Source organism: Barbus barbus (genome assembly GCF_936440315.1).
Source record: "Barbus barbus genome assembly, chromosome: 1".
Taxonomy (NCBI): domain Eukaryota; kingdom Metazoa; phylum Chordata; class Actinopteri; order Cypriniformes; family Cyprinidae; genus Barbus; species Barbus barbus.
The window spans coordinates 30,934,043-30,957,006 of record NC_136729.1 but is presented as its reverse complement, the minus strand read 5'-3'; the positions used below and the strand labels follow the sequence as shown (position 1 = coordinate 30,957,006).

The 22,964-nt window shown below is 36.6% G+C and overlaps 1 protein-coding gene across 1 annotated transcript in view; it reads left to right on the top strand.

The window, feature by feature from the left end:
- The window catches only part of LOC306844565 (serine/threonine-protein kinase BRSK2-like), a 139,473-nt gene that overhangs the window by 82,134 nt on the left and 34,375 nt on the right, over window positions 1–22,964 (top strand). The window contains exons 3-4 of the mRNA XM_079376792.1: window positions 18,202–18,287; window positions 19,493–19,633. Coding sequence (XP_079232918.1) covers window positions 18,202–18,287; window positions 19,493–19,633 — 227 coding nt within the window. The remainder of the gene's footprint in view (window positions 1–18,201; window positions 18,288–19,492; window positions 19,634–22,964) is intronic.

Below are 22,964 nucleotides of genomic sequence, written 5' to 3'. Positions count from 1 at the left end.
GGCAGTGACGAGGCACAGTGCAGAGATCTTGAAGCAGAATTAATTTCATGTTTGCTTGAGCTTTAAGGATTTTTTTTAGTGTTTAGGTTTGAATTGATTGTGTAAAGTACATTTCTCTGCTCTTAGATTTAAAAAAAAATATTTGTATTAAGGCTGTCAATCAATTGAACATTTGAATCAATTTAAGTACATTATATGTGTATTACTCAAGTTAATCATAATTGTTTGGCATATTCCCTGCTTTTTTAAAAATTTGGGGTCAGTAAGATTTATTTTTTAAGTGATAAATAATACTTTTATTCAGCAAGGACACATTCAGTTAATCAACAGTGTCAGTAAAGACATTTATAATGTTGCAAAATGTTTCTATTTGAAATCAATTACTTTATATCCAAAACTGTTTTCAATATTGATAATAGCAAGAACTGTTTCCTGAGCACCAAATCATCATATTAGAATGATTTCTGAAGAATCATGCGACGCTGAAGACTGGAGTAGTGTCTGCTGAAAATTCAGCTTTGTCATCACAGGAATAAATCATATTTTAAAATATATTCAAACAGAAAATGTTTATTTTTGTAAAAATAATTTTTTTCTGTATTTGTGATCAAATACTGTAAATGCAGCATTGGTTAGCATAAAAGACTTGAAAAAACATGAAATGTTGTATTTTATTTTAAAACTGTTATATATAAATATGTATAGCTTACTACATATTTTCAAGACAGTCGCTTTTGTCCTTGTAGTGATGGAGAAAAAAAAAAAAAAGAAGGCAGGAAGGGAATATAGCAGGGAGGGAATAAAAAATGAAATTTGCAGTCCAGCACAGAGGCAGAATTGGAGGCAGAGGGAATGGCTGATGAATGATGGCTGACCATAATCCTGTTATCCTGCCATTGATGACAGCGGTGTCATTTTCTCTCCATATAGGTTTCTCTCTCTTCTCCTCTAAATGATTATGGATCATGCATCTTCTCCCTCGCTCTACGGTAGATTGTTGTGTTTGCGAGGGAGATGTTTCCCTCATCACATGCAGAGAGAGGGACACAAAACAAAATAAATGGCTGTCACGCTCCCCTCCAGCCCGGTGCATCTTCATCTAATTTGCATATATAACTCTTTGAAGATGCCAAGCTGATTTGATAAGGTTCGATTTAATTGATGACCCAAACGAGCACTGTATTGTTACTGTTAAGTTACAATGTCTCTCTGCCGTTCACTTCAATACACATGAAGTGCTAAAATCTTCTGTCTCTGTGTGATCTGACTTTTTTTAAACAAATGACCAAAATGCATCATGCATTTCAGTTTATGGCACTCAGTACATTTGACTACATTAGTAGCTGTGTTATCATGTTCATATATAATTCAACTATACCTGCAGCTACCCTACAGTGTTAAAGGTAATAGAATAGTTCACCCATATATGAAAATATGCTGAAAATGTACTATCCAACATGTAAATGAGATTGTTTCTTCATCAGGACAGATTTGAAGAAATTTTGCATTCCATCCCTTGCTCACCAATGGATCCACTGCAGTGGAACACAACTTCTTTCCATCTTGCGAAGTGAAAAGCTGTGTGTTTAAAAGAAACAAATCCATCTAAAAGCCTTCTTAACTTTAAAACGTAGTTTCTAATGTGTGGTAATACCCCTACACTACAGTACATTCAGTCTTGCCTCTGTTTCATGTGTACTTCCTTCTCAAATGATTAATGTGCAGCGTTGACCCGAAGTCTCAGCGCTTCGTTGGAGGTCTTCTTGCTTGAGTGACCAGATATATAGTTATTTTGTTCAGTCCACAGCATGGTAGGGACGATCTTGAGTGCTGTTCCTCTGGTACAATGTGAAAGTCATCGAGCTGTTCAAAACAGTGGTGTTTTTGAGAGCTGGTCATTTACTACTGCAACAAATGGAGATTTGATTTACACTTGGAACCCTGCAATTCATTTGATTCACGTCAACATTGAATAGCCGTGTTTCAATGAAGATATGTTGTTTGAATAAATGCAGTTTTTCAAATTCAAGATGAATTATTCAAATTTGTGAGAGGACAGGTTAATTCATATACAGTTGATCTTTTTCAGTAGGACATACTCTCAAAAGATTTATTTCTATACGTATATTAATTATTTTTGTGATTTATATGCTGTCTATCTCGGGCTCTGTGTGCTTTTTATCTATATTTAGCCTTTCAGTCATATTGGAGTGAGAAATGGGTACAGGCTGTTGATTACTTTTCATTTATCATTATTTATTTTTAACACGCACTAATTACAGGAACTATCCACCTGTCCTGAAGAACCTTATTCAAGGTTATAATAGTGGTAGAGCAGTAGCATTGATATTGATAAATACATGATTTATGAGTCACTTCTACTTGGAGTTGAACAGGCAGCATTTGTTTGGTCAAACTTTAACTGTTAGTGAGCACAGAATCTGTTAGGGATAGCTATCCAGTCGGCCAGTCGATATCACAAAAAATAAATAAAAGAAGCCTGACAAGGTTAGGGTATTAACCTGAATGGTTTAATTTATTAAGGACTTAATTTTTTAGTTTCTTGGCAAATTCATAAATGAATCAACATAACGTTGATTTGAGTTTAAATTATATTATTATGTGAGAAAAAAGAGAGACATATACTAGTATACTAGTAACACTAGCAAATCTGTTGTCTTGGACCGCTGCTAATGGTCAATTATTTTTCATTATTTGTTTTCATTATAGAAGTATATTTGATATCATAATGCTGTGTTTGACCAGAGTGATCAGAATCAAGTATTTTGGAGAACTGTGTAGTAATGTTTAGTTGTATTAATGTTATTTGTGAACAGTTTGTATGAGTCGTGTGGGTGGTGATTAATTAGGGATGATTTGGTCTCTGAGTTTCAGAACTGCTGAAGTTCATCAGCATTAAAGCTTTTCCTCCCTCAGTCCATTCAGAAGCTGAATGTTCAGCTCTAGAAGACATTGTCACTTCCTTTATCTACTCTTATATAAGAAAGATCTTAATTGCTGTAAAAATGTCAGAGGATAATAAAGTCTCTATTTTATTATCAGCCAGCTTTTAAGTGCACTGTGGTTCAAAAGTTTGGCGTTGGATAGATTTTTTTTTTTTTAAATGTTTTTGAAAGTAGTCTCTCAAAAACAGTAACATTAAAAAACTGTAAAAAAAAAGAAAAAAAGGGGTTTTGTGGAATATTATTGCAATTTGAAATAACAGTTTTCCATTGTAATATATTTTAAATTTTGCTTTATTCCCATGGTGGAAAAGCTACTTTCTCAGCAGGCATATCTCTAAACTTCAGTGTCAGATGATCATTCATAAATCATTCAAGAAATATTTAACAGTAGAAACAATAGTGTATATGGCTTATAATTATAAATTACATATAAGGGACAGTTTAAGAATTAATATACTGTATAACAATGCAATTTTTTAAGTGTAATATATCAACTTTATGGGACATGTGTTTACTGTTTTAGCTGCCACAATCATGTTTTTCCATCAGCTTATTCCCCTCTGTCTGATACTCATTGCATCAGCTTTGACTGATCATTTGATCAAATGGAGAAAGCCCTGAGGAATCAGGAAGGAGAAGATAAAGGAACGCCGTTACCTTTTCATTTGGTCCCTTGAGTGACCTTTAACCTTTCTTCCTTCCTTGCCAAAGTCATTATGGTTGCACTGAGACAGGAGCAGTAGAGAAAATGTCCATTATGTGAGATTTATAACTGTGGTTCATGTCCACTGCTGCCTACAATGACAGATAAATCAATTGACGTGGACACCTGTGTTCCATGATTATGATTGCACAGACGCCCTGAGAGGATGTGAAGGTGAAAGATGTCTTTGTGATGTTAACTAGCAGATCTATCTACTTAAAAAATGGTTTCACACCTGTCTACATAAAAACGGGTTTTAGTTTTATAGCCTAATAACAGATTGCTGACCTTTCTTGAAAGGTTACCCTTAATGCCCTGTTTAAGGAAAGATCAAGGGGTCTATTCTTAGGGCTTAAGAATGATCTGAAAGGTGATTATAAACCTTATCACCCTGACTTATGAATTAATCAGATGGCATAATGTAATCATAATTAATTTGCTGAAAAACAAAATTGGTTGTGTGTTTGTTGGTTTGTTTCAGTGTTGAACATTTAGAACGGGTTACACATTCCCTCAATAAACTGCTCATTTGCTGCTTATTAATAGTTAGTAAGGTAGTTGTTAAGTTTAGGTTGGAGTAAGAGATCTAAAGTATGCTTATGCAGAGTAAGGCATTAATATGTGCTTTCTAAGTATTAATGAACAGCCAATATGCTAGTAATATGCAAGCAAGTTATTAATGGGAATTGTTCCTTAAAATAAATAGTTACCTTGTAAACTAACACTTTTAAGAATCATTTCTATTAATTGAAATAAAATGTAAATGTAAGTTTAAAAACTTCAAATTTATTGTTAAAAATTAGTATTTTGAAAATTAGAAATTAGAAACTAAGTGAAATAAAATTATTTGAAGTACTGAAAGGATTAAAACTGATATAAAAAGAAATTCAAAATAACATAAATATACAAAAAATAAATGACAAAACACTTGAAATTACTAAAGCAAAAATGAAAATGAAAAAAGGAAATATAAAAATAAAATCTAATTCAAATGATTAAATGCTATAATAGTATATAAATATTACCAAAATGACACTGTCAATGCAGCTTGGTGACAGAATCTTGCTCTTGACCTTCAAACAAAACAAAGCTCTTAAAATTTAATGATTTTTGCCCGAAAAGTGGCGCGTAATGCATCCCCCCCAGTTATAATGGTTGCTATTCCCCTGGCGTATAGTATAGAGTAAGTTTCCAACAAATTGTATCATGGGTAAGCTATGATTTATGGGATATCTAAGCACTTCTTCAGCACTACAGATTCTCTGAGCCAGAATGGAGTCAGTGGGCAGTTTTTCCTTCGCACAATAAATCTGTACTTGACCACACAGCACAAAACTGTGACTAGTAATGTGCCATTGAACTATTGATTTAAATACAGCATGTGAGGCTGTGATTGGTGTGCGAGATCAAGCTGTCTCTCTAGGATGAGTGAGCGATGCAAAAGATAGATCATAATTACTTTTCTCTAGGAGCACGGGAGTCTTTCTGTACCCGCTCACGGCAGGGTGAATGTAATGGCTTCTGTCATAAATCTATATCCACAGAATTGAGCTCAGGTTTAACGTTGCCATATCTGCAAGAGTACACACTTTTTCTTGTTTCTCTCATCAGTGCACAATTGAAGGCATTCCACCCTATATATAATCTCATACATCAATATCCAAATGAAAAGAAAGTGAGGACTTAACATATTGACTGTACCACCACTCTTTTGTTGTCTTGGGAAATGGCTGCATTCTTCCCTAGCTTGTTCTACTCTAAGAAGAAACTAAAGCTAGAGGGTCAAAAGCAGCACAATGAGATGCCGAGAGTGTATTTTTGAGTTTATAGAGAAGAGCCTCTCTGGACAGAAGTTTTTGATCAATTAAAACACATTCCTTTTGTATTTAAATCAATGTTTTTCACATTTCTTCCTCACTGAGCCCAGGGCAACTAATTTCTGGAAGGTCAAAAGGCATCAAAGCAGTTGTTTATTGAGGCTAGGCGCTCTTAAAGCTCCCAATATTCCTATGCAAATGTGCGTGCATAAATTTGAATTCATGACAAGCAGTGTTTCTTGTTTTGACATTGGCCTGTAAGATATAATTCGCAAAGTTTACTTAAGGGAAACAACAATATTACAGCAGAATGTGCATGGAAGTGATGTTTACTGTTTAGCTCAACTAAAGCCACGGTTTATGAAATTCTCCCGGGAGACTGTATTGACGGGAACTCTATCAGAAAGTCATCTTCGGTGGACCCAGCGAACGGTTCCTCCCTGTAGATCCTCCAGCCCATCATCCTAAAGTCTGCCTCACTGCACTCTATTTCCAAATCCAATTTCTCGATAGCAGACATGCTAATCACACGCTTCTAAAATGGGTTTCCTGAAGCAATTTAGGGGTGAAATTCAACCTTTCAGTTATAAATATTCAGACGCTGTTATGTTTATGTGGCCTTAGACCAAGTTGTGTTTTATTTCTAACATATCGTGTGTGGCTTTAAGGGAGCAGAACATTGTGAAACCAAACACTGCGTGTGTGTCGTGGGTCAAGCAGCAGATTGGCTGCAAACCGAATGAGGCTTTGTACCGAACGGAGAGCCGTGGTTATCTGCTCGGTCCAGACGAGAGGACAGAGCAAGACCAACAGGATTGCATGCAGAAACATTTTGCTTGTTCAAACTTGAGGCTGAAATCTGTGGCTGAGATCTCTTGGATGTCAGCAGTGCTGGTTTAGTAGGTCACTCAGGTGCCTCTTTATACTGGAAGTGTTTGGAAGGATGGGATGAGGTGTGTGGCACAGCCTTACTTACATTTACTGTTATACCTGTACCTCTGCTTTCACACTACTGAACACAGAAGAGATCAAGATATCTGGGATATGCAGACATAATTTATAAACATTCTACAAAATGTCTTTATGTTCGGCAGAAGACAGAAAGTCATACAGTTCTGGAATGATTGTGAGTAAATCATGACAAGATTTTCATTTTTGGGTGAACCATCCCTTTAATATAACCCAGCATTCTGTGTGAACTGTTATTGTAAACACTAATTGTGTTTCTGTCCATGCTGTGAATTTTATTAATAAAATAAAAAAATTGTTAAATGTGTAAATTTTTTGTGGTTTAGAAACAAAACACTTACAAACTTCTGGGGGTGATAGTAGTACATTTTCTGAGCAGATTATTTAGTCACATGACTTTTTTGGTGAGCATGTACAAATGTACTTATTGGATGTTTTTCCATTGTTTCTTACTGAATGAAATATTTATCCACCTGAAGGTGAGTATAAATTATTTTATGACCAAACTCTGCCAGACAGGGGGCAGACGAGGAGGAAGCAGGCCTGTAATATTAAAGGGTTTACCCAAAAATGAAAATTCTGTCATTAATTACCCTCATGTCATTCCAAACCCATAAGACCTTTGTTCATTAAGATATTTTTGATTGACTGACCGGAAGACAATAAATGTTTGAATAAAGTCCTTATTTTTGTTTTCTTTGCTCACAAAAAGTATTCTCGTAACTTCATAAAATTCCGGTTGAACCACTGATGTCACATGGACTATTTTAACAAAGTCCTTACTACCTTTCTGAGCCCTGAATGTGTCAGTTGTGTTGCTGTCTATGCAGGGTCAGAAAGCTCTCAGATTTCATCAAAAATATCTTAATTTGTTTTTCGAAGAGGAACGAAGGTCTTATGGGTTTGGAACAACATGAGGGTGAGTAATTAATGACAGAATTTTCATGGGTCAACATTTTTTTGGGTCAACCTAATGTTTTTTTTAAAGCAGTGTTTGATTCTGAAACTCTCCATTTTGTCCTCTTGTATCCTGAATGTATGTGGTCACATCCCTGAGTGATTGAACGGTTTAGGAAAACTTTGAAAACTTGGGCTCAATGGAAAAATGTGCCTCAACCTACATTTTTGCAAAACTCCAAAAACGTATATACAAATGCATTGCGCTTTTCAGCTAAAATGACCACTAGTGACAATAAAACACCAGCAAATTTGTATTACTTTTCACTCAAATTATGAATGCAGAAATAGATTATCAATTAATAAAGACTTATTTTCTCACAATTCTTGCTCAATACCATTTTATGACCTCAAAATACTTTTGCCATAGTGCGTGGTTGGTAAACTAATACATTTTGATGTTTGTATTGCACAACCAGTTCCAAATGAATGGCTTTTCTGACGTAGTAAACTTGCTCAGTTGCTCACCTGGTATAGCCTTGCAACCACCAACCAACATAATAAAATATTGCCAGATTCATATTCACCTGGTTTGGATAATACTTAACCCACTTTCAGCACCACTCAACTGGACATTTCACTTTGAACCAAATCTAATATCATTCTGTAGAAATGTCCCCACAGGCAATTTTTTTTCCAAAGAACCTGTTTTTGAAATAATTATTATTTTTGAAATTTGGTCCTGTTAGTGGCAAAGAAACTCCACCTTATGCATTTCATTGTCCTCTTTCCCTGTTGTTCTCCTTTCCTCCTTTCTACTGAGCTTTCACTCATTTGCCATCCAGACGTTTTCAGACCTACTCACACCTGATGGATCTGATTTGAGCCACAGCTGCTGGTTGGTTGTGTAGATGGATTGGCTATCACCGAGGGATGGCAATTGTGTTTAATATCCACCGATATCCTGTACGGTGTGTCTCTGGAGGTATTAGCTAAGCCATGATATGCCTCCCAGCGCTCCTCGTCTAAGCCTTCAGTGAGATGTTAAGGTCTGCTGCTTTAACCCCCTCCTCCTCCTCGTGCTCAAGTGTCTGTTTCCACATGTGTTTGAGTTAATTAGTTACAAAGCCACAGCAGCTCCCAGGAGGACTGCCGCTACTGAACAGCCTCCATCTTTATTAAGGAAGCACAACTTGAGTGCTTTCCTTCCACTTTTCTGTTTTTTATGGGTTTCTTCATCTGCTGCTCTTCCATTGCTTTAATTGGGAAGTTGGTATGTTGTGAGAGAGCTTGAGGAATTAAGATGGATTGGAGGAAAGAGGCATCAATGATGAATAGATCAGGGAAATGGCAGAATAAGAGGTGATGGTGTGTCACGTGTAAAGTCATGCTCATGCTGACAGCAATTAAACCTTGGAGGTCAGCTAGTCTCTGTGCTCTTGGTTGATTGTAGGTGTACCTACATGACTGCTGTATCCAAATATTTCAAGTGGTACATTACGGCCTGCATTTCCATTGACAGACACACACACACACACACACACACACATACGTTTGTTTTTGTGAAAAGTGGGGACATCCCATAGGCGTAATGGTTTTTATACTGTACAAACTGTATGTGCCCTATATTATCTATTATATGCCCTATAATATCTATTGCCCTACACCTAAACTTAGCCCTCACAGGAGACTGTGCATTTCTACCCCCCCCCCCCCCCCCCAAAAAAAAAAAACAAGAAACAAAACTCACTCTTTATGATTTACAAGCGTTTTGAAAAGTGGGGACATGGGGCAATGTTCTCATAAGTCACCTTCACCTTGTAATACTTATGTCATACATGTGTCATCATACAAATTTATAAAAAAAACGTCCTCATTTGTCACAAAAGCGCGCACACACACACACACACATATGTATGTATATATATATATATATATATATATATATATATATATATATATATATATATATATATATATATATTTAAATAACTAAATTTAAATGTGTGTGTGTAAATTCAATTGTGCAAGTTCTCCCACTTAAAAAGATGAGAGAGGCCTGTAATTTTCATCATAGGTACACTTCAACTATGAGAGACAGAATGGGGGGGAAAGAATCCAGGAAATCACATTGTAGGATTTTTAAAATAATTTATTTGCAGATTATGGTGGAAAATAAGTATTTGGTCAATAACAAAAGTTCATCTTAATACTTTGTTATATACCCTTTGTTGGCAATGACAGAGGTCAAACGTTTTCTGTAAGTCTTCAGGTTTTCACACACTGTTGCTGGTATTTTGGCCCATTCCTCCATGCAGATCTCCTCTAGAGCAGTGATGTTTTGGGGCTGTCGCTGGGCAACACAGACTTTCAACTCCCTCCAAAAATGTTCTATGGGTTTGAGATCTGGAGACTGGCTAGGCCACTCCAGGACCTTGAAATGCTTCTTACGAAGCCACTCCTTCGTTGCCCGGGCGGTGTGTTTGGGATCATTGTCATGCTGAAAGACCCAGCCACGTTTCATCTTCAATGCCCTTGCTGATGGAAGGAGGTTTTCACTCAAAATCTCACGATACATGGCCCCATTCATTCTTTCCTTTACACGGATCAGTCGTCCTGGTCCCTTTGCAGAAAAACAGCCCCAAAGCATGATGTTTCCACCCCCATGCTTCACAGTAGGTATGGTGTTCTTTGGATGCAACTCAGCATTCTTTCTCCTCCAAACACGACGAGTTGAGTTTTTACCGAAAAGTTCTATTTTGGTTTCATCTGACCATATGACATTCTCCCAATCCTCTTCTGGATCATCTAAATGCTCTCTAGCAAACTTCAGACGGGCCCGGACATGTACTGGCTTAAGCAGGGGGACACGTCTGGCACTGCAGGATTTGAGTCCCTGGCGGCGTAGTGTGTTACTGATGGTAGCCTTTGTTACTTTGGTCCCAGCTCTCTGCAGGTCATTCACTAGGTCCCCCCGTGTGGTTCTGGGATTTTTGCTCCCCGTTCTTGTGATCATTTTGACCCCACGGGGTGAGATCTTGCGTGGAGCCCCAGATCGAGGGAGATTATCAGTGGTCTTGTATGTCTCCCATTTTCTAATAATTGCTGCCACAGTTGATTTCTTCACACCAAGCTGCTTGCCTATTGCAGATTCAGTCTTCTCAGCCTGGTGCAGGTCTACAATTTTGTTTCTGGTGTCCTTCGACAGCTCTTTGGTCTTGGCCATAGTGGAGTTTGGAGTGTGACTGTTTGAGGTTGTGGACAGGTGTATTTTATACTGATAATGAGTTCAAACAGGTGCCATTAATACAGGTAACGAGTGGAGGACAGAGGAGCCTCTTAAAGAAGAAGTTACAGGTCTGTGAGAGCCAGAAATCTTGCTTGTTTGTAGGTGACCAAATACTTATTTTACAGAGGAATTTACCAATTCATTAAAAATCCTACAATGTGATTTCCTGGATTCTTTCCCCCCATTCTGTCTCTCATAGTTGAAGCGTACCTATGATGAAAATTACAGGCCTCTCTCATCTTTTTAAGTGGGAGAACTTGCACAATTGGTGGCTGACTAAATACTTTTTTGGCCAACTGCATTTAGCTGTGCCACACATGCAGCGGGGGGCTAGAAGAGTTTCAGTAACACACTGATTGACTAAGAGACTGAATTTTGTTGGAAATTGATGGAAATTGTTTTTTTGTTTTGTTTAAAATACATGTTGATATTGTTTGTATCAAAATTAAACTTTCTTTCTCTTTTGACATGTTCAAAATTAAATATAAATAATTTAATAACTACCATTTCTGTCCTTTAGTGTGACATAATGTCCTATGGTGTGACACGCATAAAAGAACCACATAATTGTTTTTATCTCAAAATATCTTTAAAAAAATAGTTGAGTATTGCAATAGGGGAGATACAAATATCACTCAACTTAAAATGGTATAATTTTCAGCAGTTTTGAACGAATGACTGTAAAGTTTGTCTTGTTGTCAAAGTTTGTCTTGAAATTGTCCAACAAGTCATGGGGAAAAAATTATGTTAATTATAATTTCATATTAAATAAATAGCACTATATGAAAATAAGTGTCTAACAATGAAGATAAATCTCTCTCTTTCTATTTATGTATTATTAAGGGTTTTTTTTCCTTGATTTTTGCTATGTCACACCATAGGAAAAATTGATGGTACAGTTCAGTAAAAATGTTTTAAAGAGCAGTGAATTGATGAAGTTAGTGACCCTTTATATTTTCTAAAAGATCAGACTTCACACTATATAAATATGTGCGTCTTTTTTTTTTTTTACAAAAAAAGCATTTTTTACTGCCTATTTGTCAACTACCCCTATATATATATATATATATATATATATATATATATATATACGTGTGTGTGTGTGTGTGTGTATCAGACATGTTCACAAGTCTTTGAGGTCAAGTCTAAGTCAAGTCTCAAGTCTTTGTTCTATTTATTAGCAACAGTTCTTTTAGCTAGTTATTGAGGCTAAATCCGTTTTGAAATACTGATTTCACAATATGATTTTCTCAACAACAACAATAAAAAAACTTAATTAAACAAAATTTAAGACAAATAAGCAATGAAAAGATGTCCATTTATTAATTGTCATATAAAATGCTGCACATTTCAAAACTTAAATATGTCAAACAACAAAACTAAATTTTAAAACAAACCCCAGTTAATCAAATGAATTACACAAATGAAATAATGCTCATATAAACAAACTAAGGCTTTGTTTGTGCTCTTTTTCCATTTAAAATTAGAGGCAACCACTGTATTTTAAATACAACACAATGCATCCAGCATGAGCAGTTTTTAATCGGAATTGGATTATATAATTTCTAAATTTGAAGCAAAAACAAAATGGTCTGACTTTAGTTTTGTGAAACTATTCTACATAAAACATCTGTACGAAACAAAAGCAGCCAGGCTGTTAACCCCAAAGGGTTAATGAAGATTCACTCTCTGCCAGCAGGTGGCGCTTGAACATCAATTAAACATCGTTTGCTTGGTTGTCGCTGTAAACAAAGCAGCGCTGCTGTTATGAACACTACTTTAATGTGCATTATATGGAGACAAGATGAAAAGAAAATACCATCTAAACTTTTTTTAAGACAGCCAGTTTCCCTCAGAAATACATTCATATAAACTCCTATACCAAATGACTTTGGGTTTTTTTACCGAGTCACGAGTCCAAGTCAAGTCTCAAGTCTTTATTTATGCGACTTAAGTGCGACTCGAGTCCAAGTCGCAGACTCGAGTTTCCATCTCTGGTGTGAATGCATATTTCCCATTCTTAGTTATTTTTCAAAAAAAGTTTACCTAAAAAGTCCAAAGTTCTATATGTTTTAAATTTAATTTTAAGCACTTTTTTCGGTAACACTTTATTTTAGGGTCTCTTAACTAGTTGCTTATTAGCATGCCTATTACTAGAATATTAGCCATTTATTAGTAGTAATTAAGCACATATTAATGCCTTATTCTACATCCCTAATCCTACCCAACACCTAAACTTAACAACTACCTTACTAACTATTAATAAGCAGCAAATGTGGAGTTTACTGAGGGAAAAGTCGTAGTTAATAGTGAATAAGTGTTCCCTATTCTAAAGTTTTACCCTTTTTTTTATATATACAAAAGATTTAAAAAAAAAAATATTCAATAATGTGGGTCCCATGATCATTTGGCTTTAATTTATAAGCTTAAATATAACAGCCTTTTTCAGTGGCTGCATTACCCATGGTTACTCATGTTTCTAGAAATCGCCAAATCTCATTTACAATGAATGACTTCCAGTTGCTTTGTCACTGCAAATTAGTGTCGCCCCATAACTCTGCTTGAAATTGTCTGTGAATGCATGTTTATGTATGGGTAAGAATGACTGGCTGTGTGTGTGTGTGCCAGGGCTGCTCAGTTAGTGGGCATTGGAGAGTTTGGACAGAACAGCTCTGGAGACAAGAGGCAAACACCTCCCCCTCCATCTCATCATCACTTCATGAGCTCTTCACGCACACACTTTTGCAAATTGCCAATAAAACACATTGTTGCAAACACCCATAAAGTCACACATAACATATAACCAAAGCTTTTAACACAACAAACAGACAGCTGTGTGGTTAAATGTGCTGTAAAATCTGAGGCCTCTCCAAAACATTGGAGTTGTGTCCCAGTCCCAGCTGTGAGAACATGAGCTCTGCCTGCCTTCATTCATTTGCTGTGTGTTGTGTGACCATCCACACAAGTACAGTTTCATTAGCATGCATCAACACACCATCTGCAACCTGAAATCAGGCAATAATTGAGCATAATAAATGATGTTAAATCCATTAACAAAGGCAGAGGTTGAAAGTTGTTTGTTTAGGACGAGTTGAATTATACACTGTTAAATATGCTGGCTTAAATTGCAATGTTCTTAATTAAATCTGAATTGCAAAGGTAAAAAAGTACTCTGTGACACACACATTTCTTCTTCTCTTCCATTTGCTCTCTCAATATCCGGGATTAGTCATTCATTTTTCCCTCTCTGCTCAAAGCCAGTGGAGAAATGAAATCTCTTTCCTGTCTAAAGCCCTGCGTGTTATCAATTGAAACCAAATACATCAATGTCATTAATGTTATTGACTTGTGGCCATTTAACCTAGTAATTTTATGTCATACCCAAACTGAAATCTTTCTCTCTAGGGAAATTAATCACTTGATAATCACTTTTGTTGGCAAGAAAGATGCTATTACAGTGGTGCTAATTGTTAAACATGGAAACTCAATGAAAAAGGGCATTGAGGTGAGCCGGTCTCCTCTATTATAATGAGGAATGATGCAGATCACTGCTTTGCTCCTATCTGCCTGCATAATCGGAAGAGCGTGTGTGTGTGTGTGTGTTTTTTATTGGATCATTAAAATCATAACAAATACCTGGTTTGCCGCTGCTGTCTCTGTTTATTTGACTTGCTGTTAGTGTTAACTCTGTATTAGAATTGGATTTAACTCATTTGGATTCAGACAGGATTACTGGGGTTTGTTGATAAGATGAAGTCTCCATTATCCTGTGATCACAAGTACTGTTTGGCAGAGATCTGACATGCAGGTAAATGGTGTATGTTTGGATTTCCCTCCTCCTGTCTGTGCCAGCACAGCTTTACACCTGCTGTAGACGGATGAGTGTGTGTGTGTGTTTGGGTCACTTTTTGCCTACATTGTGAGAGCCAAATGTCCCCATGAGCGTAGTAAAACCTGAAATATCCCACACTGATGAGGAAAGCAGCTTAATGAACATAAAAAAAGTGTCTTAAAGAAACGGTTCACCAAACAATTATATCATTGTATGACCCTTTTTTATTCAATTCAGTGAAAGACAGTGCGGTCCAATGTTGTTATTGTTATCTAAAACTAAAATTATTAAAAATGTGCTTAAAATTGTGTTAACTGAAATCAAGCTGAAATAAAATAAAATATAAATATTAGATGAAAAATTAAATGAAAGCGTTTCCTAGCACCATTGTCATTGCATCTTTCTTGCCAACCAAAGTGATTATCAAATTATTAATTTCCCTTGGGGGAAACAAGTCAAGTCAAGTCAATATTATTTGTATAGCGCTTTTAACAATGCAAATTGTGTCAAGGCAGCTTTACATCAGCTTGATATAAAGCTGGGTGGCTTTACATCAGCTTTACAGTATTTGAACAGGGAAATAGTTTGTCGAAATAATGTCATGAAGATAAATCTCTCTCTCTCTATTTATGTATTATTAAGAGGGTTTTGGTTTTTCAATTGGAATATCATCAGCTCATTCAAAACAGTAGAAATCAATGAAAAGTAGAAAAATTAATGTACTTACCCAACCAGTTGAAACACACACATATACTCACACACTTGAGCTCTGTCATTGTTCCTTATTTGTTTGGCTTGCTACTTATTCATTCAGAAAAGGTCATGCACTGTAAAAAAAAATCTGTCAAATTCACGGTAAAATACTGGCAGCTGTGGTTGCCAGAATTCTACCGTATAAAATACAGTAGCAACGTTTTAGGTTGTACGGTTTTAACTTAAATTTACAGTTAAATACCGTAATTTCTTTAACTGATATAATCTTAATATACCAACCTATTAAAGTACTGAAATCTGTTTTGTTCTTTTGAAATACACTGATAACCACCAAATGCAGGTGATGATGAGAAAGTCACATGATGAGTCAAAGCCCATCACAAGCAACTTTTAAACAATAGCATTTACAGAAGGTGCAGATGCAGTGTCATTCATACAAGCACTAAACACCATCATGGTGAGACTCCTTAAAATGAAATATGCTATAAACATTAATTTAACAACATTAGATGTAACATACAACCCTAATAAACATAACTGATAAGAAAAAACTAAGAAGAAACATAGTTATTTCAAAGAAAAAACGTCAAATTCAAACAGAATTTGAAATGGAACGCAGGGAATTCTGGGAACATCAGTTTACGGGTTTTCCCTGTAAATTTTACAGGAAGTTTCCGTTAACCATGTAACAGGTTTTTACCGTAGCATTTTCACAGTTTTTTACCGTTAAATCACGATCATTTTTTACAGTGTGTTATTCTGAGCCGGGCTAACATTGGAGGAATATATCCCGCCATTATCATGTGACAAAGCATCTCTGACATGGGCCAAGAATGGCCTGCGGGTTAAACCTGATCATACAGAGAGTCTATTTTATATAATATGTGATCATTAAGCATATTTTCGCCTTTGCGCTCACTTCGAGCACATATTAATTTTTGGTCTCGGCCAGAAGATGCTTCATAAGCAGTTTGTTCTTTACAAATTGGCAAGGACACACAATGCAGGTGCATGAGACTAGCGGTGGCTGCATAGGGAGTAATCAAAGGCTCTGCCAGGAGCAGAAACAAGCATCCTGCCCCTGAATGATTACAGTGATTGTGTAAACCCAATGAGAAAGATCATGTGCGGTGATAGATCAGGGAGAAGCTCTCTTTATATAGTTCAGGAAAGCTGAGCTCAAAGCCATCTGCTAAATAATGAAAAAAGCACTGAGAGAATGTGAGAGCAAGATAGAAATGTTGAGAGAAGCTTGCCATGACAGGGATTGATAAGGCAGACAGTGAGACACAGATTAAAGAAGGAAATACAATTTTTTTTTTGCTCTGTCCAGGTGATAGACCTTTGAAGAACTGGGACTTTGATGGTGATAAATTGACATCTCTCTGTCTCTCTCTCTCTCTTTACTTGGGTCGGCCGTGTTCTGGTTTTGGAGTGACATAAGAGATGTGGGGAAGAAAGGCTGCAGCCACATGCTTGGAGAGATAGTGTTTGTATGGAACAGGGTGATTGAGCCCAAAGAAAGTCCTGTGTGTGTTTGTGCTTCTGCTCTTAGATCTGAGTCTAACTCCATCTGTAATCGTATTGGATGTTTTTGATGGTGTTAATGTATCCCACCAGTCAAAAGTCTGGAGTCACTTGATAGTTTATGTTTGTCATGATCTTACATTTCGCCCTCAAGTCTTGAAATTAGTTTAGCAGAGAAACAAACTGTGCCTGTGTATGGATTTCTTCTCTACAAAACATACTATTTATATTACATCCAACCATCCATTCTCCAAACCGCTTGTCCTGTGTAGGGTTGTGGGAAGGCTGGAGCCGATCCCACCTGGACTCGAATTAGGGTTATTATATTAAATAAAACTAGTATGTATGCAAATAAGAACTAAATTAATATATACTTGAAATAAAATAAATGTTAATTGAAATAAAATATTTAAAAATAACTATTTTATTTCAGCTAGTTGCCAAGGAAACATTTTCATTTTCTTTAGTATGTCAGTGATGCTAAAATAAAAGTTTTATTTTATGTTATTAATAAATTTCACATTGTGAAAGAAAAGTACCAAACAATTGTCCATCATACATGGAACCTCCTTCAATTTGGTTAAAATGTACAATAGTATATAAAAGCTGCATATTCAGTGCTACAAAATACAAATGGACAAATTCTGATGTTTGCATCCATCAGTCCTGACCAAAACATTGCCCTTCAGTTTATAACACCTCTGCTTCTATAATTGTTTTTGCTCCATAGAGTATTGATTGGCTGTACAAATGAAAGGTGATTGGGTCTAATAGGATTGTGGCTCACTTGGACACTGTACAAGGTTAGTCTCCGAGCAGGTGCATGATGGGAGACTTCATGCAGCGTCTACTTCAGCAATGCAACTTTAATTAGTGTGGGATTATCCTTATTAGCCGTTCCCATATTCCCACCGATAATGAAGTCTAATTATTTCTGGTGCTCCCCCAAAGCAACAAGAGATGGATTTTCCCGCGGCAGCAGCAGGAGTGTACACTCCCTAAAACAACACAACTACACGTCAACACATCGTTGAAGCACTGTATGTTCGCTAATTACCACCTCTCAATATCTAATGTGGGACACTTCATGACAGCTGTGATGATGGATTACCATATCATGCTACTGTATCCCTTTCCAAAGACTAATGCAATTGGAGTCCTGTCCACTTATAATTCATCTGAACTCTTCATCAAAGGCATCTTGTTATGAGGTCAGGCACTTGCACTAGTGCGTTTCCGCCATCCACTGTCTTCTGTTTATTTTCTACTTGCCAAAAAGTGATTAATGGGTTAACCACTTAATGAAAGTGTTGGGATTGCTAATTAGGCATGGCTAGGCAAGATAATATGGTACAACATCATTCTGCTAGCACAGACTAACCAGAGGCTGTTAATGTCATTGTCTCCTTGTGTTTTACTCTGACCTTATGTTACTGAATGTAAAACTGAAACAATTCTAATCATTTTTTCTCTCTTTGTCTTTACAGGTGGAAAGAGAAATAGCTATTCTGAAGCTCATAGAACACCCTCATGTTTTGAAGTTGCACGATGTCTATGAAAATAAGAAATATTTGTGAGTATACACCATTTTTGTTTATCCATGCATCTTGCAAAGTTTAATCTGAGTGTGTATGAGTGGCTGGTAAACTCTATACAGAAGAGCAGACGCGCTGATATCCCTGGATATGTGCGCACGCTCCAGTGGCTGGGCTTAATGTAGTTTTCAATAATTGATAAAGGAGCCACCATGGATGTAGCTGAGGAATTTGTTTTCTTAATATTCAGATGACACAGATGTATGGGCCGCATGCTCGTAAAGTATTTGTCTATGAACATTTTTACACACACAAATAAAGTACGAATCCATCCTTAATTTAAATAACGCTGACAGGTAATCGCATGAGAAAATCCTTTAATCGACTAATAAATCAGACGTCTGGTGTGTCAGAGTGTGTGTTTGCGTGTGTGTTTAAATGTGACTGCGTGTGAATGGGAGTCTGCGTGTATCTCATGAATACATGAATGCATGAGTATGACATAAATGTGTTTGCTCATCAGACAGGCCGATCACAGGAAGACATTTCGCACACATTTACACATTCACTCAAATGCAGTGGGGTCCAACAGTCTGATACTACATTGAAAATGTGGGGTGTATTTGTTTATTCATTTTCCATTTATACCATGATGTGAACCGAACGTTTTGGGAATTTTAAACATTATGATGTTTAATAGATTATTTAAATTGTTATATTGTTAGTACAAGTTGTAATTTAAAGGGATAGTTCACCCAAAAAATTACAATTCTGTGATTAATTACTCACCCTCATGTCGTTCTAAACCTGTAAGACCTTCATTCATCTTTGTAACACAATTTAAGATATTTTTGATGAAATCCGAGAGCTTTCTGACCCTGCATAGACAGCAATGCAACTGACACATTCAGGGCTCAGAAAGGTAGTGACATCAGTGGTTCAACCGTAATTTTATGAGGCTACGAGAAAGCTTTTTGTGCAAAAAGGAAAATAAAATAATGACCTCATTCAACAATTTCTTCTCTAACCTGTCAGTCTTCGATGTGCATTCATGAGACTACACGGCACATGCGTGTGATGCTATATTACTGTTTTCACTATATTTTTGATCAGATAAATGCAGCTTTGGTGAGCATAAGAGACTTCTTTCAAAAAAACGATTGGCATGATAATAGATCTGTCTTGGGAGTTTCAAAGCTGCAGTTTGTCAGGGTTTCTTACTTCCACTGCTTTTCATCCACAGATATTTGGTTCTAGAGCATGTGTCAGGTGGAGAGCTCTTTGACTACCTGGTAAAGAAGGGCAGGTTAACACCCAAAGAGGCCAGGAAGTTCTTCAGACAGATCATCTCAGCGCTGGACTTCTGTCACAGTCACTCTATATGGTAAGAGTTCTGGATCAAAATCCTTAATTTTTAGCATTTAAAGCTTGGCACACTCATTAGTTTAGTTCAAGAAAGTCAAATGTGTTGGTTTGTTGCCGTCTATTTTCATACATCATGTACTGGATAGCCATCAGCTGTTGTTGTCCGGCGTGTTGTACTGCTGTTGTCTCATTTATTATTTATGGTGAAAGCCACCTCAAGTGAGGCATTTTTCAGTCATTATGAAGCATTGTTGTGAATACGTAATAGCACTATATTGAGATATTACTATTTTGCACATTTGCACAAGTTTCAAGCCACACACTCACACACACTTTCTGGGTCAAAGATTGATGGCTCCCCTCCAGTGCAACTGCAGAAAAGTACCGTTTTTATCACAGAGTGTATCCTCAAGCCTTTCTCTCCACATTTTCGAGATATAAATGAAAAATGTGCTAAAATTTTCTCTATATGCTTTCTCGCTGTCTTTTCTGACTATTCAGCCGAGAGGGTTTCAGTTAACCGTACAACAGAAAATAATGAAGGTTTTTGCCTTCATGTACAGTTCCCAAAATTTTTAACCAGTTTTAAGTTGAAATACTGAGAAACAAATCCTTCATCTTCACTGCTGCGTAGTTTCTCATGATCAAAACAATTATACAAATGATGCAGTTATTATGAAGCGTAGTGTAGTAATGAAAAAAACACGAATAATGGGGGCATTTTACAGAGGTATTTAAAAAGAATTCAGTTCAGTTTTGTTAATGAAAAAAGCAGATCATTCATGTTTGAACTTCCCTTGCTAATGGATCAAGGCAGAATAAGACTTATTTCATTGAAAAAAAAAAAAAGAGGTAGACAAAAGTTGGACCATTTTTTTTTTTTTTTATCATTGATGTTTTGATAACCATTTTTTATGAACTTTTAGACCCTTTGAAATGACATATTATTTGAAACAACATACATCGTATGATGTTTTATGAACATGTTTCGGGAGGAGCACGATCATATAATCAATCAGTCTGGCCCAGGTGGAGCTCGTCAGCTAATCACCTTAACAAGCACAATATGTATATACATATACAGCCAACTTACCTCTCTTCCACGACAGTTTTCCAGCATGCCGCCTCCACCCCAACTCCTCACTCTCAATCTAATTTCATCACATTCTTGGCATTGGGGGGAGGGAGTTCTCTGGGTTCAGAGCTTCCCTCTGGACAGCACGCCAAATATGCTTACTAATTGCTCAATCATATATGTTAGTGCGAACTCGTGAATTGTATTTTTAAAGTGTTTTGCTTAACTGTTCTAATTTTTTTTACCAGGACATGATGTGGCGATAACAAGTTAACATTTCACAATTGATACTGAAAATTCTTTGAAAATCTGAAATAATGTATACTTAATGTGGTCAATTTGTAGAATTTCCTATTGTTTTCATATAGTTTGTTATATATAAATCCCTAATGAGTTCCCATATCAAAATGTAATTTTGTGATACAACTTTGTGTTGGATTCTCAAATTTTACTTACAAATTATGTAAATTAAAATGATCCCTTTTCAGCAAGTTTGAACCCATCCGACTAACATAGTATTACTCTACAGAACTTCATAAATTATACATCAGAACAGTGACAAACTAGACAATTGGAGGGCAGCCTGTGTTTTCCACTGTAGTCCTAAATGTACATTCATTTAAAAGAAGTTCACTTCAACTTTTCACAATTTTAAGAGCTATCGCTAGTGCTAATAATGTTTCTGTTTGAATTCTCACGACCATATCCTCTTCATATGCTAATATACTAATGCACTGAAGGGGCAGCCATTAGCACAATATTTGCATCTGTTTACCATGCGTTTCAGCAGGCACACAGCCTAATGAAGAATGCCGCATGCTTCCAGCACAGCTCAACTAGCTGATGGATGGTTTGAAGGCCTTTCTCGATAGGTGATGGAAAGCACTGAATAAACAGCATAGCAGGGAGGCATCACTTGTTCTCTCCTCTGCTCGTTGGCAGCCATTTTCCTCTCTGGGGTTTGAAACCTACACACAGATAATATGCTCTGTTGATGGCCTACTGCTATCACTGTATTCACAGGAATAAAATTACGGCTTTTTGGCCCCACTGTGAGGACAGGCAGAAAGACTAAAGTCTGAATCAAGCCTGTCAAATTCTCCAGTCTTTTACAAGATACAAGTGCTGTCAGGTACACAAGGTCGTTAGACAGGAAGAAGAAAAAGCTGAGCCGAGTTAACTCATGTCTACATAACTGGGCCTGAACATCACCTGGGGATTCTATGTTTATGTAAACAGTTGCCAGTGTCTGGATGGGAAGATTGATATCTTTTTGGAGCATTTTATGAGGAATGCTACTGACGACTTGCATTAGCAGTGTGAGTGCTGTTTTTCTCTGTTGAATATGTGAGAGCTGATTTGATGATTGCGTGCATAAATGTAACCTTGCTGCTCCATTTTAGAATAAAAGACAGACATAGAGGTCAGCAGTGCAGTCTGGAGTACATATTTGGGTTGCATTTAATGAGTAGCCTGTGCAGGTTGTGATGAACTCCAAACAGCAGTTTGGTTTTTAACTTCTGTTCCAAGATTAGCAGCTTTTTTATGGCAATAGTTATTGGTTGGCAAAGGATGAACTGTGCATACAGAGATAAATGGGCAGTTCCGGGGACATAAAAATTAGTAGGACACATAGAGATGGAAAAAGGCACAGAGAGAGCCTGGTGGCCATTAAAACCTCAACAAATGGACTACAGTCAGGGTAGACACCGTATTTAATTTGACATGAATTAGATCCATGTTTCTCTCACAGGGTTCCTGTTTCTGCACTTTTTTTGTTCACTGGAAATTTGTTTGGAAAGACATAGGCTGTTTGCAGTGTTTTGTCGGCACCAGGTGTACAGTCAGTGTATTTGTTTTAAGTATTCTTCTTGTCTATTTAAGACTCTTTCTGTTGTGTTATATACTGTAGTTTTAAAGCACAAGTGTTTAAAGGAACATTAGACTATAACAGCAATCTCACAGCGGGGCACTAGTGCTCTCCTCAAGGAGGGATTGTGTTTATTGATTCCATGAACTTGTGCTTCGTCAGGGAAGATAATGGACATCCATTTCACACAGCTCCATACCTATATAACATTATTACATGTATAATGTAACATATATTACATAAAGCGTAATGATGGAAGACCAGAGAAAAAGCGAGCTAATGTGAGCAAAATGGAAGGCCTGTTGGACACTTCAATTTCCACAAACTAAATTCCATGTGCACTTTACTAAGGGCGAAAGATTACAGTGTTTGGGGACTGAGGAAAGTTGTGGAAAACTTAACAAA